Consider the following 15,852-nt stretch of genomic DNA (forward strand, 5'->3'; position numbering starts at 1 on the left):
AATAAAGCAATCCTTCCAAAGGTGGTTTGCTGGCGCCTCCTTCGTCCCATGTCTTGGACAGGGCTGGCTTAGCAGATAGTTTAGGCGGTTTGGGTTAGGGTTGGGTGCTCCATTACGATTTTTCGGTCTACCCTTGCATCGCTGGCCATCGTCTTGTCCGTTGGTATTAGCCACAAAGTCCATGTTACCATCTGCTTTACGCTTGCCTCCACCACCATTGTCTGCACAGTGATGTTGCTGACCTTTGGAGCTGCTGTTCTTCTTCCCTTTCCCTGTCTTGTCATCATCAGATTCAGGATCCTTGGTACTATCAAAATCAGCATATTTCACCAAAGCGGCCATGAGGGTCCCCATGTCAGTGCAATGACGCTTCATCCGTCCCAATTTCAGCTTCAGGGGCCCAAACCGGCAGTTGCCTTCTAGGGTTAATACCGCGGTGTCAGCGTTGATGCGGTCTGAGGAATGCAACACTTGTGAAACCCGGCGTACCCAATGAGTCGTTGATTCTCCTTCTTCCTGGACGCATGCAGCTAAGTCCACTATCGACATAGGCTGTTTACAGGTATCCTTGAAATTGCTGATAAACCGGGCTCGTAATTGGGCCCATGAACTGATAGAATTAGCCGGCAAGCTTTTTAACCAAGTACGGGTCGTTCCTTCAAGCATCATGGTGAAGTATTTCGCACACGCCATGTCATCCACATCAAGCATCTCCATGGACATCTCATAGCTCTCCACCCATGTCTCTGGAGGTTGATCCGCCGTGTAATTTGGTACCTTACGCGGGCCTTTGAAATCCTTGGGCAGGCGTACGTTGCGTAAAGCGGGGATAAGGCAAGGCACACCCAAAGAACTAGAAGTAACACCAGGTTCACTCGAGGTGGTTGGACGAACCGGCGTGAGCTGCCGAGCCTGATGCTGTGTGGCTAACTCGGCCTCCCTGCGCGCGCGGGCCCGGGCCACCACTCCCTGAGCGTTATCAGCACCACCCGCCGGGTTGTTGTCACGGGGTGCCCCACGTCGTTCATTACTCGACACTGCTGGTTCATCCATCTGTCTGCTATAGCTCCGGCTTGGACGGGGGGTCGAGTGGATCCGGCCGCGGCTGTACGAGTACGCTTCCTGTTGGGCCAAAGTTGTCCTCAGAAGTTCCTTGACCCGTCGCGTCTCTACTGCCCGCGGCAAGTTACCTTCAATTGGAATGGCCTCCAGCCGTGCAGCAGCGGCAACAAGATTGTCCATTGGGTTGGAGTAGTGACCCGGAGGTGTTAAGGCAGCCTGAGGTATAACGGTGTTTTGATGAGGCGGGTCCATCTGACGAGGCTGAACTGGTGCACCGGCCGCAGGGGCTTCTGCCCGGTTTCCCTCCAGCGGATTGCCGGCTCTTGGTCCTGGAGTGTTGAAAAGGTCTCTGGCCTCAAAAACCGGAGGTAAGCGGGATCGGTGCTTCCTTCTCATGACTTCATGCGACGCGCTCTGGTCCAACATAAGCCTGTAGGCCTGTGCGTCTAAAGCGGCCCGCTCTGCGGCCATCCTGGTGTCCTCAGCCGCCAGATCCGCCTTGGCCTGGGTGATCTGTTCCTTTACCTTTGCAATCTCCGCGTTGTGAATGTCCTGATCCGGCGGATTGACCTCCGCCATAAGCACAACCAACGCATCAAATAGTTCTGATAGAACCTGAACCGGCGGGCGCACAGGGCCTCCTGCCCCGGCAGCCGTTGCCGCTGCTGAACCGGAGGTCGTTGCCGCAGCGGTCGAAGAATGAAGCGCTGCTTGTGTGCCAGTCATGAATATTCCAACCCGGTTGGGCAGATCAGAGGGGTCTGGAATACTGTCGCCATCGGAACAGCCCCCAATCCGGCCGTCTTGAAGCTGATAAAGAGATTCAGTTTCTCTGGTCGATGACTCATCATCGGAACAAACGACGGCATCGCTGCGAGATTCCGATCCATCCTCATAACTTCCTCCATGGATGACTCGCACGAAGGCACGCTTCATGGCCGGTTTAACCCGGGCGGATCAAGCACGCTGAGCCGTCTCGACGAGGTCGGTGCAGATGTCCGGCTCAGGGCCCAGTTCACCGATCTTGCCGATGAAAACGTGAATGCTACCAAAGGGGACCCGATACCCGTACTCAATTGAGCCGGCCTCGGGGCCCCAGCCTGCGTCGTCGATGTAGAGCTTGCCGCGACGACTCTTAGTCATCCAGCCTACAGCGTAGCCCTCAAGTCCTTCAAAGCGGCCCTCCAAGAACTGGAAACCATCGTGCGATAGCCCCACAGTGGGCGCCAACTGTCGTGGTTTTGTCACGGCAGATGTCCTAGAGAAAGGACTTAGTCGTGGAGCCATCGCGACGGGTTAGCTTGAAGGGGTTAAAGCGGACACAGGGACGCAAGAGAGTTTGTACTAGTTCGGCCCCTTCGATGAAGGTAAAAGCCTATGTCTCGAGTTGTTGGATGTTGTCCTTGAACCGCCGCCGGGTCATCCCCTTATATACACGGGTGACTCCCATCGGTTCACAGAGTCCCGACACCGGTCGATATTCGTATCCGGGTTGGTCTCTCCTTATTCCTAACTTACAATACAAGTTTATATACAAATTCCGGTTTACAGCTACCAGTCTTGAACCGGCTACGGGCCTTAGGCCCTCATCTGCCTTCTTGGGCTTTATCACTTTTGGAGCTACTGATGAAGTTGACCCGGCCCAGATAGGCCGGTTTACGCCCAGCAGTAATATCCCCAACACTTGGGTTCTGCCGGGCTGGGGCCCCGGCTTCTTGTCCTTGGTGATTTTCTTCTGACTTGGTTTACTTTTTGACAGGGCCTTCCCGGGGACGCCCAGCTGGCGGAGGAGGCCGTCCGCTTTCAACGAGACCCGAAGGGAGTCGTCGGCTCTGGGACCGACCCGCAGGTAGCTTGGACCTTCCCGGAGATCGTGACCGCCGCCGAGGCTCGCCTGCGAGTCTTGGGCGAGTAGATGGGGTGGCTCGCCGAGATCGGCATGGCGATGACGGTGGCCCTTTGGCCGGGCTCCGTCGCGCCGAACAGCTTCTCGCGGTTGCCGCGGTGGTTGGAGTCGGGGCCGAACCGGCTCCACGAGTGGCGTGTTTCTGCCGCCCGTGCCGGTGCTAAGATGCCGCTGAGGTTTGCGATGTCTTGGCATCCGGATCTGTCGCTGGACGCGCTGATGGGCCAGCGAGCCGGTGCGGAGGACCAGCTGTGGGCGGAGGCCAGACGGATCGCGGTCCGGGCGAGCTATAGTGTCGGGTTCGCCATTCATGACGAGTTCCAAATGGAGCGGATGAAAGACGGCGGAGTCGTGCCTGCTGACAACTATGGCCTGCTTCTGAACGACCCAAAGGGCAGCTTCGAGGAGACGGGAGTCTATGGTGACGACGACGCCGGAGAGGAGGACGTCGGCACGTCGGCAAACCCGGAGGCCACCGAGGAGGAGCCAGCAGCTACGCGACCCGGTGCTGGGGATGCCCTGTTTTAACTTAGTAAAATCTTTGGTTAGGTAGCAGGAACACCCACCCACTGGGGGTCCTTGGGTGTAATGAACTCTGGCCTTGGGCCTGTTTAACTTTGTGATGTATAAATTTCGTGAATGTTTGTGTCTTTGCTGTTCGTCTTTTGAGCCGTTTTCTTGCGACTTTCCCCTTTCGGGCCTCCCCCTTGCGAGTCTGACAGCCGAGGCTCCTGTCCGTGACAAGGAGTTCGGCCTTTGAGAGGAGCGTGCAGTACTTAGGCTTTTGAAACATTGAGCGCGAGCAAAACACCCACTGGGCTGAGTGGCGCAATCCGGTGAAGTTGGTTGGCGAGCAGCCGGTCGTGCGGTAATTTAAAAGTGGTGGGACCAAGTTGGGGAACCCGACAGCCCTTGACTTAGTATTCATGGCGCGCTGGTGCTTTGGCCCTTTGTGCTTGCCAGCCGACAGCCGAAGCCAGTTCTGTGGCCTAGGGAAAAGTGGAGGGCCACGGCGACCTCAACGCGTCATGAGTTACTAAGGAAGACGACGGGTAGTAACCAAGCCGGCCAGCCCCCGAGCCCCCGGGTCGAGCGAGTCGAGCCGGTGGTGGGGTTGTTTTGATAGAAAGGTAATGCATGATGCAGGAGACACAAAAGCTTGGTCGAAAAGGGCAGCCCCCGAGCGTTTTTCAGGGACTCCACAATTTCATGTAGTTCACAAAATGCAATGATACATACGTGCACACAGCTAACTGTAAAACGGGCGGAGGAGTTCTGCATTCCACGGCTGGGTTGTTTCTTCGCCGGCGGTGTCTCTCTTGCTTTTTGTTTGACTTGCGGGCATCGATGAGGTAGTAGGCGTTGCGGTCACACAAGGCCTTGCTGACGATGAAGGGGCCTTCCCATGGGGAGGACAGCTTGTGTTGGCCGGCTTGCTACTGGACGAGCCGGAGGACGAGGTCTCCCTCTCGGAATGCGAGGGGCTTGATCTTCTTGTTGTGGTAGTGCCTCAGGCCTTGCTGGTAGATGGCTGACCGGCTGAGCGCCAAGAGGCGTGCTTCTTTGTGTAGGCCGACGCCGTCTTCGCGGGCTTCTTTCGCTTCGGCCTCAGTGTACATCGCGACGCGCGGCGAGTCGAACTCGACGTCGGTCGGGATGACGGCTGATACATCTCCGTCGTATCTATAATATTTGATTGTTCCATGCCAATATTATTCAACTTTCATATACTTTTTGGCAACTTTTTATATTATTTTTGGGACTAACATATTTATCCAGTGCCCAGTGCCAGTTCCTGTCTGTTGCATGTTTTTGGTTTCGCAGAATATCCATATCAAACGGAGTCCAAACGGGATAAAAACGGGCGGAGCTTATTTTTGGAAAATATGGAAAATTCGTAAGGAAAATAAACGCGAACCAGTGCCCGAGGTGGTCATGAGGCAGGGGGCGCCCTCCCCTAGGGCGTGACCCCTACCCTCGTGAGCCCACCGTAAGGCGGTTGACGCTCTTCTTTTGCCGCAAGAAAGCTAATATTCGGAAAAAATCACGGCGAAGGTTTCAGGCCAATCGGAGTTACGGATCTCCATATATATACGAAACGGTGAAACAGAGCCAGAACAGAACGTAGAAACAGAGAGAGACAGAGAGACAGATCCAATCTCGGAGGGGCTCTCGCCCCTCCCATGCCATGGAGGCCATGGACCAGAGGGGAAACCCTTCTCCCATCTAGGGAGGAGGTCAAGGAAGAAGAAGGAGGGGGGCTCTCTCCCCCTCGCTTCCGGTGGCACTGGAGTGCCACCGGGGGCCATCATCATCACCGCGATCTACACCAACACCTTCGCCATCTTCACCAACATCTCCATCACCTTCCCCCCTCTATCTACAGCGGTCCACTCTCCCGCAACCCGCTGTACCCTCTACCTGAACATGGTGCTTTATGCTTCATATTATTATCCAATGATGTGTTGCCATCCTATGATGTCTGAGTAGATTTTCGTTGTCCTATCGGTGGTTGATGAATTGCTATGATTGATTTAATTTGCTTGTGGTTATGTTGCTGTCCTTTGGTGCCCATCATATGATTGCGCGCGTGGATCACACCCTAGGGTTAGTTTGTATGTTGATAGGACTATGTATTGGAGGGCAAGAGTGACAGAAGCTTCAACCTAGCATAGAAATTGATGCATACGGGATTGAAGGGGGACCAATATATCTTAATGCTATGGTTGGGTTTTACCTTAATGAACATTAGTAGTTGCGGATGCTTGCTAATAGTTCCAATCATAAGTGCATAGAATTCCAAGTCAGAGATGACATGCTAGCAGTGGCCTCTCCCACATAATACTTGCTATCGGTCTAGTAAAGTAGTCAATTGCTTAGGGGCAATTTCGCAGCTCCTACCACCACTTTTCCACACTCGCTATATTTACTTTATTGTTTCTTTATCTAAACAGCCCCTAATTTTTATTTACTTACTCTTTATTATCTTGCAAACCTATCCAACAACACCTACAAAGTACTTCTAGTTTCATACTTGTTCTAGGTAAAGCGAACGTCAAGCGTGCGTAGAGTTGTATCGGTGGTCGATAGAACTTGAGGGAATATTTGTTCTACCTTTAGCTCCTCGTTGGGTTCGACACTCTTACTTATCGAAAACTGTTGTGATCCCCTATACTTGTGGGTTATCAAGACCTTTTTCTGGCACCGTTGCTAGGGAGCAATAGCGTGGGGTGAATATTCTTGTGTGTTCTTGTTTGCTTTATCACTAAGTAATTTTTATTTGCTGTTCTTAGTTGTTTTCTATCTTTAGTTATGGGTAGGAAACGCAAAATACCAAAAAAATTAGTTGTACCTACTGAACCAATGGTTGAAGAACCAATCAAAATCTATCACACTGCTGAAGCTTATTACTTGGATCATCTTCGATCCCTATGTGCTCGTGCTGAAACCCCAACTAGCTTAGTTGAGGGCAAATCCTTAGATGAGCATGCTTGTTATGTGCGACACCGTATATCTGAAAAAGGGAAACTATTATGGGGTCAAATTCAACGTTTGCAATGCTATGCTTGGAATTTATGTGAAATATATGATTTTACTTGTTCTTCTGAAAACCCTAAGAAACACCTTCCCTATCAATGTGAGTTTAGTGATAATGGAATCGTATCTTCGTATGCTAAGGATGTTTACAATTACTATGATGTTCAACAAATTGAAGAATTTGTTGCTTTTGAGGGTGCTTATGAAATTGCTTCTTTGATTGAAAAGTATGATGCTACTTTTCACAAATCTGAAAATTTTGCTATACTTAAATATTCCTATGATAATTATGCTTCTAATACCTATGTTAAACAATATATTGAGGAATACTCCTCTGTCCAAGAAGAGACTAATATTTTGCAGGAGTCTATGGAAGAAGAAATTGATGAAAGTGTGAGCTCATTGAATGAAAAAGATGAGGAGGAGAGCGAAGAACAAAAGGAGGAAGAGCGGATTGATCACCCGTGCCCACCTTCTAATGAGAGTAACTCTTCAAATCATACATTGTTTAATTCCCCTTCGTGCTTACCGAAGGATGATTGCTATGATGACTGTTATGATCCCTATGATTCTTTTGAAATATCCCTTTTTGATGATGCTTGCTATGCTTATGGCCAAGATGCCAATATGAATTATGCTTATGGAGATGAACTTGCTATACTTCCTTATGTTAAACATGAAATTGTTGCTATTGCACCCACGCATGATAGTCCTATTATCTTTTTGAATTCTCCCGATTATACTATATCAGAGAAGTTTGCACTTATTAAGGATTATATTGATGGGTTGCCTTTTACCGTTGCACATGATGATTTCGATAGATATAATATGCATGTGCTTGCTGCTCCTACTTGCAATTATTATGAGAGAGTAACTATATCTCCACCTCTCTATGTTTCCAATACAATAAAATTGCAAGAAACTGTTTATACTATGAATTGGCCTTTACTAGGTGTGCATGAATTGTTCTTTTATGACATGACGATGCATAGGAAGAGAGTTAGACTTCGTCATTGCTTGATATATGTTGCTTTGTGCTCACTACTAAATTACAAATCATTGTTAATTAAAATTGGCTTTGATATACCTTGGGATCCGGGTGGATTCACTACTTGAGCACTATATGCCTAGCTTAATGGATTTAAAGAAAGCGCTGCCAGGGAGACAACCCGTAAGTTTTAGAGAGTCATTTATTTCTGTTGAGTGCTTTTATATAGTTTAAAAACAACAAAAATAAAGAGGGGAACCAAAAACTTTTCAAAAAGGAAAGTGAAAGTGAGAAAGACAAGCACTGTTGAAGTGGGAGAGCTCCTTGAACTTTGTTCATGCTCACGGCAACTTTGTGAATCTTGATTACAGAAACTTTTCAACAAAATTAATTATCCCCTTGTACAATTCCATTGTATTATAAAAATAATGTGCCAAGGTTTGCCTTTAGGATTGTTCACATTTGCTTGATGGTTTGTACGATGCAGGACAGAAACTTTGGCTGTAGTGCTCGATTTTACATTTTTATCTGGAATGTCAAATGGTTCTGATTCTTTTTGCACTGTCTTCATATACAAAGTTTTTATTTTTCCTAATTTTTGCAGAATTTTTCAAGTATCAGAAGTATGCTGAATGTTCAGATTGCTACAGACTGTTCTGTTTTAGACAGATTCTGTTTTTGATGCATAGTTTGCTTGTTTTGATGAAACTATCAATTTATATCAGTGGATTAAGCCATGAAAAAGTTATAATACAGTAGACACAATGCAAAAACAAAATATGAGTTGGTTTGTAACAGTACTTATAGTGGTGATTTGCTTTATTATACTAACGGATCTTACCGAGTTTTCTGTTGAAGTTTTGTGTGGATGAAGTGTTCGATGATCGAGAAGGTCTCGATGTGAGAAGAAGGAAGAGAGGCAAGAGCTCAAGCTTGGGGATGCCCGAGGCACCCCAAGTAAATATTCAAGGAGACTCAAGCGTCTAAGCTTGGGGATGCTGGGGAGGCATCCCCTCTTTCTTCAACAAATATCGGTATGTTTTCGGATTCGTTTCGTTCATGCGATATGTGCAAGTCTTGGAGCGTCTTTTGCATTTAGGTTTTTCTTTTTCTTTTTATGCACCATGCTGGTATGAGATAGTCCTTGGTTGATTTATAGAATGCTCATTGCACTTCACTTATATCTTTTGAGTATGGCTTTATAGAATGCTTCATGTGCTTCACTTATATCACTTGAAGTTTGGATCGCCTGTTTCTCTTTACTTAGACAACCGCCATGTGCAGAATGCTCTATTGCTTCACTTATATTTGTTAGAGCACGGGCATATCTTTTGTAGAAAGAATTAAACTCTCTTGCTTCACTTATATCTATTTAGAGAGATGACAGGAACTGGTCATTCACATGGTTAGTCATAAAATCCTACATAAAACTTGTAGATCACTGAATATGATATGTTTGATTCCTTGCAATAGTTTTGCGATATAAAGATGGTAATATTAGAGTCATACTAGTGGGTAGTTGTGGATTGTAGAAATACTTGTGTTGAGGTTTGTGATTCCTGTAGCATGCACGTATGGTGAACCGTTATGTAACGAAGTCGGAGCATGATTTATTTATTGATTGTCTTCCTTATGAGTGGCGGTCGGGGACGAGCGATGGTCTTTTCCTACCAATCTACCCCCCCAGGAGTTCTTTATGACTAATGTTGAGTCCATGGATTATACGCACTCTCACCCTTCCACCATTGCTAGCCTCTCTAGTACTGCACAACTTTCGCCGGTACCATAAACCCACCATATACCTTCCTCAAAACAGCCACCATACCTACCTATCATGGCATTTCCATAGCCATTCCGAGATATATTGCCATGCAACTTTCATCATCATATACATGACTTGAGCATTCATTGTCATATTGCTTTGCATGATCGTAAGATAGCTAGCATGATGTTTTCATGGCTTGTCCATTTTTTTTATGTCATTGCTACGCTAGATCATTGCACATCCCGGTACACCGCCGGAGGCATTCATATAGAGTCATATCTTTGTTCTAGATATCGAGTTGTAATATCGAGTTGTAAGTAAATAAAAGTGTGATGATCATCATTATTAGGACATTGCCCCAGTGAGGAAGGGATGATGGAGACTATGATTCCCCCACAAGTCGGGATGAGACTCCGGACGAAAAAATAAAAAAAAAAGAGAAAGGCCAAAAAAAAGAGAAGGCCCAAAAAAAACAAAACAAAAAAATGAGAGAAAAAGAGAGAAGGGGCAATGTTACTATCCTTTTACCACACTTGTGCTTCAAAGTAGCACCATGTTCTTCATATAGAGAGTCTCTTGAGTTATCACTTTCATATACTAGTGGGAATTTTCATTATAAAACTTGGCTTGTATATTCCAACGATGGGCTTCCTCAAATGCCCTAGGTCTTCATGAGCAAGCAAGTTGGATGCACACCCACTTAGTTTCCAGTTTGAGCTTTCATACACTTATAGCTCTAGTGCATCCGTTGCATGGCAATCCCTACTCACTCACATTGATATCTATTGATGGGCATCTCCATAGCCCGTTGATAAGCCTAGTTGCTGTGAGACTATCTTCTCCTTTTTGTCTTCTCCACCATCATATTCTATTCCACCTATAGTGTTATGTCCATCACTCACGCTCATGTATTGCGTGAAAGTTGAAAAGGTTTGAGAATGTCAAAAGTATGAAACAATTGCTTGGCTTGTCATCGGGGTCGTGCATGATGTGAATATTTTGTGTGGTGAAGATGGAGCATAGCCAGACTATATGATTTTGTAGGGATAACTTTCTTTGGCCATGTTATTTTTAAAAGACATGATTGCTTTATTAGTAGGCTTGAAGTATTACTGTTTTTATGTCAAAAGATAGATTATTGCTTTGAATCACTCGTGTCTTGATATTCATGCCATGATTAGACATATGATCAAGATTATGCTAGGTAGCATTCCACATCAAAAATTATCTTTTTTATCATTTACCTACTCGAGGACGAGCAGGAAGTAAGCTTGGGGATGCTGATACGTCTCCGTCGTATCTATAATTTTTGATTGTTCCATGCCAATATTATTCAACTTTCATATACTTTTTGGCAACTTTTTATATTATTTTTGGGACTAACATATTGATCCAGTGCCCAGTGCCAGTTCTTGTCTGTTGCATGTTTTTGGTTTCGCAGAATATCCATATCAAACGGAGTCCAAACGGGATAAAAACGGATGAAGCTTATTTTTGGAAAATGTGGAAAATTCAGAAGGAAAATCAACGCGAACTAGTGACCGAGGTGGTCACGAGGCAGGGGGCGCCCCCTACCCTCGTGAGCCCACCGTAAGGCGGTTGACGCTCTTCTTTTGCCGCAAGAAAGCTAATATTCGGAAAAAAAATCACGGCGAAGGTTTCAGGCCAATCGGACTTACGAATCTCCATATATATACGAAATGGTGAAACAGAGCCAGAACATAACGCAGAAACAGAGAGAGACAGAGAGACAGATCCAATCTCGAAGGGGCTCTCGCCCCTCCCGTGCCATGGAGGCCATGGACCAGAGGGGAAACCCTTCTCCCATCTAGGGAGGAGGTCAAGGAAGAAGAAGGAGGGGGGCTCTCTCCCCCTCGCTTCCGGTGGCACTGGAGTGCCACCGGGGGCCATCATCATCACCGCGATCTACACCAACACCTTCGCCATCTTCACCAACATCTCCATCACCTTCCCCCCTCTATCTACAGCGGTCCACTCTCCCGCAACCCGCTGTACCCTCTACCTGAACATGGTGCTTTATGCTTCATATTATTATCCAATGATGTGTTGCCATCCTATGATGTCTGAGTAGATTTTCGTTGTCCTATCGGTGGTTGATGAATTGCTATGATTGATTTAATTTGCTTGTGGTTATGTTGCTGTCCTTTGGTGCCCATCATATGATTGCGCGCGTGGATCACACCCTAGGGTTAGTTTGTATGTTGATAGGACTATGTATTGGAGGGCAAGAGTGACAGAAGCTTCAACCTAGCATAGAAATTGATGCATACGGGATTGAAGGGGGACCAATATATCTTAATGCTATAGTTGGGTTTTACCTTAATGAACATTAGTAGTTGCGGATGCTTGCTAATAGTTCCAATCATAAGTGCATAGAATTCCAAGTCAGAGATGACATGCTAGCAGTGGCCTCTCCCACATAATACTTGCTATCGGTCTAGTAAAGTATTCAATTGCTTAGGGGCAATTTCGCAACTCCTACCACCACTTTTCCACACTCGCTATATTTACTTTATTGTTTCTTTATCTAAACAGCCCCTACTTTTTATTTACTTACTCTTTATTATCTTGCAAACCTATCCAACAACACCTACAAAGTACTTCTAGTTTCATACTTGTTCTAGGTAAAGCGAACGTCAAGCATGCGTAGAGTTGTATCGGTGGTCGATAGAACTTGAGGGAATATTTGTTCTACCTTTAGCTCCTCGTTGGGTTCGACACTCTTACTTATCAAAAACTATTGCGATCCCCTATACTTGTGGGTTATCAACGGCTTCGGCTCCGTAGACGAGGAAGAATGGGGTGAACCCGGTCGACCGGTTTGGCATGGCACGGAGGCTCCAGAGTACGGCTGGCAACTCGTCGAGCCAGCTGCCGGGTGAGTGGACGAATGGCTCGACGAGCCGTGGCTTGATGCCGGATAGGATGAGGCCGTTGGCCCGCTCGACCTGGCCGTTGGACTGTGGGTGTGCAACGGACAACAGGTCGAGGCGGATGCCGGAGAAGGAGCAATATTGCGCGAGCGCGCCCTTGGCAAAGTTGGTGCCGTTGTTCATGATGATGCTGTTTGGCATGCTGTAGCGTACAACGATGTCTTTGACGAACCGGACGGCCGTTGGACCGTCCATCTTCTTGATCGGCCTTGCTTCGATCCACTTGGTGAACTTGTCCACCGCCACCAGCAAATGCGTCATGCCGTCTCGAGCGGTCTTGAAGGGCCCCACCATGTCGAGTCCCCAGACCGCGAAAGGCCAGGCGATCGGGATGGTCCGGAGTGCTGAGGCCGGCTAGCAGCTGCGCTTGCTGAAGCGCTGGCATCCCTCGCATTTGAGGACGAGTGATTCGACATCTTGGAGGATCATGGGCCAATAGAAACATGGCGGAAAGCCTTGGCCACCAGGGACCGCGAGGTGGCATGGTGCCCGCACTCACCCTGGTGTATGTCGAGGAGGATCTCAATGCCCTGGTCCTGCTCGATGCAGCACTGAAACACGCCGGTGGAGCTGCGCTTGACGAGCTCGTTGTTGATGATGTTGTAGGCGGACGCCCGGTGTTGCACTTGTCAGGCCTCGGTCTCGTCCATGGGCAAGGCCCATGAGGGAGACGTTAGTATGGCGAAGACGGCCACCATGGAGGGTTCCGGGATGGTAGCCCCGGGTTAGGGACGGCGACGGCCGGGTCGAAGGCGATGGCGGCCGGATCGGGGACGAGGGCAGCCGGGTCGACGGCTGTAGCCCTCAGGCCGGGTTTGACAGTCCTCGGGCCGGGTTCCGCAGTCCTCGGGCCGGGTTCCGCAGTCCTCGGGCCGGGTTGAGACGTGGCCGGGTTGTCCGGGACCTAGATGGACTCGGAGTTCGGAGATGGCTTGACGGACGGCTTGTGCAGGTGCTCGAGGGAGACGCCGGACGGGATGGACTGTCGGGGCGAGGTGATCTTGGCGAGTCTGTCGGCGGCCTCGTGTTCCGCGTGTGGGACATGGAGGAACTCGCAACCCACAAAGAATCCGGGCAGCTTCTGAACGAGGAAGCGGTAGCTTGCCATGTTGGGGTCGCGGGCGTCCCACTCATCAGAGCACTGTTGCACCACCAAATCTGAGTCATCGTAGCATAGGATGCGTCGGATGCCGAGTTCCTTGGCAACCCGGAGGCCATGCACAAGGGCTTCACACTCGGTGATGTTGTTGGAGGCGGTGAAGTGGATCTGGAGCGCGTACCGAAGCCGGTCTCCCTTCGGGGAGGACAGCATGATGCCGACTCTCAGGCCGAGACGCATCTTGGACCGTCGAAGTGCATGCGCCAGTGCGTTGAATCCGGCGGATGCGGTAGGTACTGGGTCTCGGTCCAGTCGACGAGGAAGTCAGCCAGGGCTTGGGACTTTATCGTGGTGCGAGGCTCGTAGAGGATGGTGCGGCCTGCTAGCTCGAGCGCCCACTTGGTGACCCGGCCAGAGGCGTCCCGGCACCCGATGATTTCGCTGAGGGGGGCCATGCTGACCACAGTGACAACGTGCTCTTGGAAGTACTGCTTCAATTTCTTGGCGGTGAAGTACACGCCATAACACATCTTCTGGTAGTGCGGGTAGTTCTGCTTGGAGGTGGAGAGCACCTCGCTCAGGTAGTACACTAGGTGCTGGACGGCTTGGATCTTGCCCTTCTCTAGTCGCTCGACCACCATCACCATGTTGACTGACCGCGAGGTTGCGGCAATGTAGAGCAACAGCGGCTCCTTATCGGCCGGTGCAGCCAGGACGGGTGCGGTGGAGAGCATGCGCTTGAGGTCCCTGAAGGCTTCATCCGCCTGGCCAGTCCACTCGAACGACGTCGTCTTCTTCATCAGTTGATACAGGGGCAGGGACCTCTCGCCCAGCCGGCTGAGAAACCGGCTGACCGAGGCCAAGCAACCAGTGAACTTCTGGACATCGCGTAGCCGAGTCGGCATGCACATGCACTTGATGGCCTTGATCTTCTCCAGGTTTGCCTCAATGCCACGCTCCGAGACGAGAAAGCCGAGTAGCTTTCTGCCGGGACTTCGAAAACGCACTTCTCCGGGTTGAGCTTGACCTTGTATTTACGCAGGTTGGCGAAGATTTCCTTTAGGTCGTCGAGGAGCGTGAGGTGCTGCTTGGTCTTCACCACGATGTCATCCACATAGATGTGAATGTTGCGGCCGAGTTACGGCAGCAAGCATTTCTGCATGCAACACTAGAAGGTGGCACCAACGTTCTTCAGGACAAACGACATGGTGATGTAGCAATATGCCCCAAAGGGCGTGATGAAGGACATCTTCAGGGCGTCGGCCGGGTCCAGCTTTATCTAGTGATAGCCGGAGTAAGCGTCCAGCAAGGATAGGAGCTCACAGCCGGGGGTGGAGTCGATGGCCTGATCGATCCGCGGGAGGGCGAATGGATCCTTGGGGCAGGCCTTGTTCACGCTGGTGCAGTCGATACACATGCGCCAGGTCCTGTTCTTCTTCAGGATGAGGACTGGGTTGGCCAGCCACTCGGGGTCAAATACTTCCATGATGAAGCCGGCCGCCAAAAGCTTGGCGACCTTGATACGTCTCCAACGTATCTATAATTTTTTATTGTTCCATGCTATATTATATTCTGTTTTGGACATTATTGGGATTTATTATACACTTTTATATTATTTTTGGGTCTAACCTATTAACTGGAGGCCCAGCCCAGAATTGCTGTTTTTTGCCTATTTCAGAGTTTCGCAGAAAAAGAATATCAAACGGAGTCCAAACGGAATGAAACCTTCGGGAACGTGATTTTCGGAACGAACGTGATCCAGAGGACTTGGACCCTACGTCAAGACATCAACCATGAGGCCACGAGGTAGGGGGCGCGCCTACCCCCCTAGGCGCGCCCTCCACCCTCGTGGGCCCCCTGTTGCTCAACCGACGTACTCCTTCCTCCTATATATACCTACGTACCCCCAAACTATCAGATACGGAGCCAAAACCCTAATTCCACCACTGTAAGTTTCTGTATCCACGAGATCCCATCTTGGGGCCTTTTCCGGAGCTCCGCCGGAGGGGGCATCGATCACGGAGAGCTTCTACATCAACACCATAGCTCCTCCGATGAAGTGTGAGTAGTTTACCTCAGACCTTCGGGTCCATAGTTATTAGCTAGATGGCTTCTTCTCTCTTTTTGGATCGCAATACAAAGTTCTCCCCCTCTCTTGTGGAGATCTATTCGATGTAATCTTCTTTTGCGGTGTGTTTTTGAGACCGATGAATTGTGGGTTTATGATCAAGTTTATCTATGAACAATATTTGAATCTTCTCAGAATTCTTTTATGTATGATTGGTTATCTTTGCAAGTCTCTTCGAATTGTCAGTTTGGTTTGGCCTACTAGATTGATCTTTCTTGCAATGGGAGAAGTGCTTAGCTTTGGGTTCAATCTTGCGGTGTCCTTTCCCAGTGACAGTAGGGGCAGCAAGGCACGTATTGTATTTTCGCCATCGAGGATAACAAGATGGGGTTTATTTCATATTGCATGAGTTTATCCCTCTACATCATGTCATCTTGCTTAAAGCGTTACTCTAGTCTTATGAACTTAATACT

The 15,852-nt window shown here is 48.9% G+C and overlaps 1 protein-coding gene across 1 annotated transcript; it reads right to left on the reverse strand.

Moving 5' to 3' along the window:
* Positions 1 to 4,404: 4,404 nt before the first annotated feature.
* LOC147971619 (uncharacterized) lies at positions 4,405 to 12,407 on the reverse strand. The gene is made up of 2 exons (XM_087524043.1): positions 12,088 to 12,407; positions 4,405 to 4,651 (listed from the first exon to the last, which is right to left on the reverse strand). Exons 1-2 carry the CDS (start codon positions 12,405 to 12,407, stop codon positions 4,405 to 4,407), a joined length of 567 nt encoding a protein of 188 aa, XP_087380169.1.
* Positions 12,408 to 15,852: the final 3,445 nt, after the last annotated feature.

This window comes from Triticum urartu, chromosome 5A (genome assembly GCF_056163025.1).
Source record: "Triticum urartu cultivar PI428250 chromosome 5A, HENAU_Tu73, whole genome shotgun sequence".
Lineage (NCBI taxonomy): Eukaryota > Viridiplantae > Streptophyta > Magnoliopsida > Poales > Poaceae > Triticum > Triticum urartu.

Coding starts and splice junctions, on each gene's coding strand:
- LOC147971619 (XM_087524043.1), bottom strand. CDS start 12,407: ATGGACGGTCCAACGGCCGTCCGGTTCGTCAAAGACATCGTTGTACGC. Junction 4,652..12,087: donor ATGCCAAACCGGTCGACCGG/GTTCACCCCATT, acceptor CAAATATTATAG/ATACGACGGAGATGTATCAG.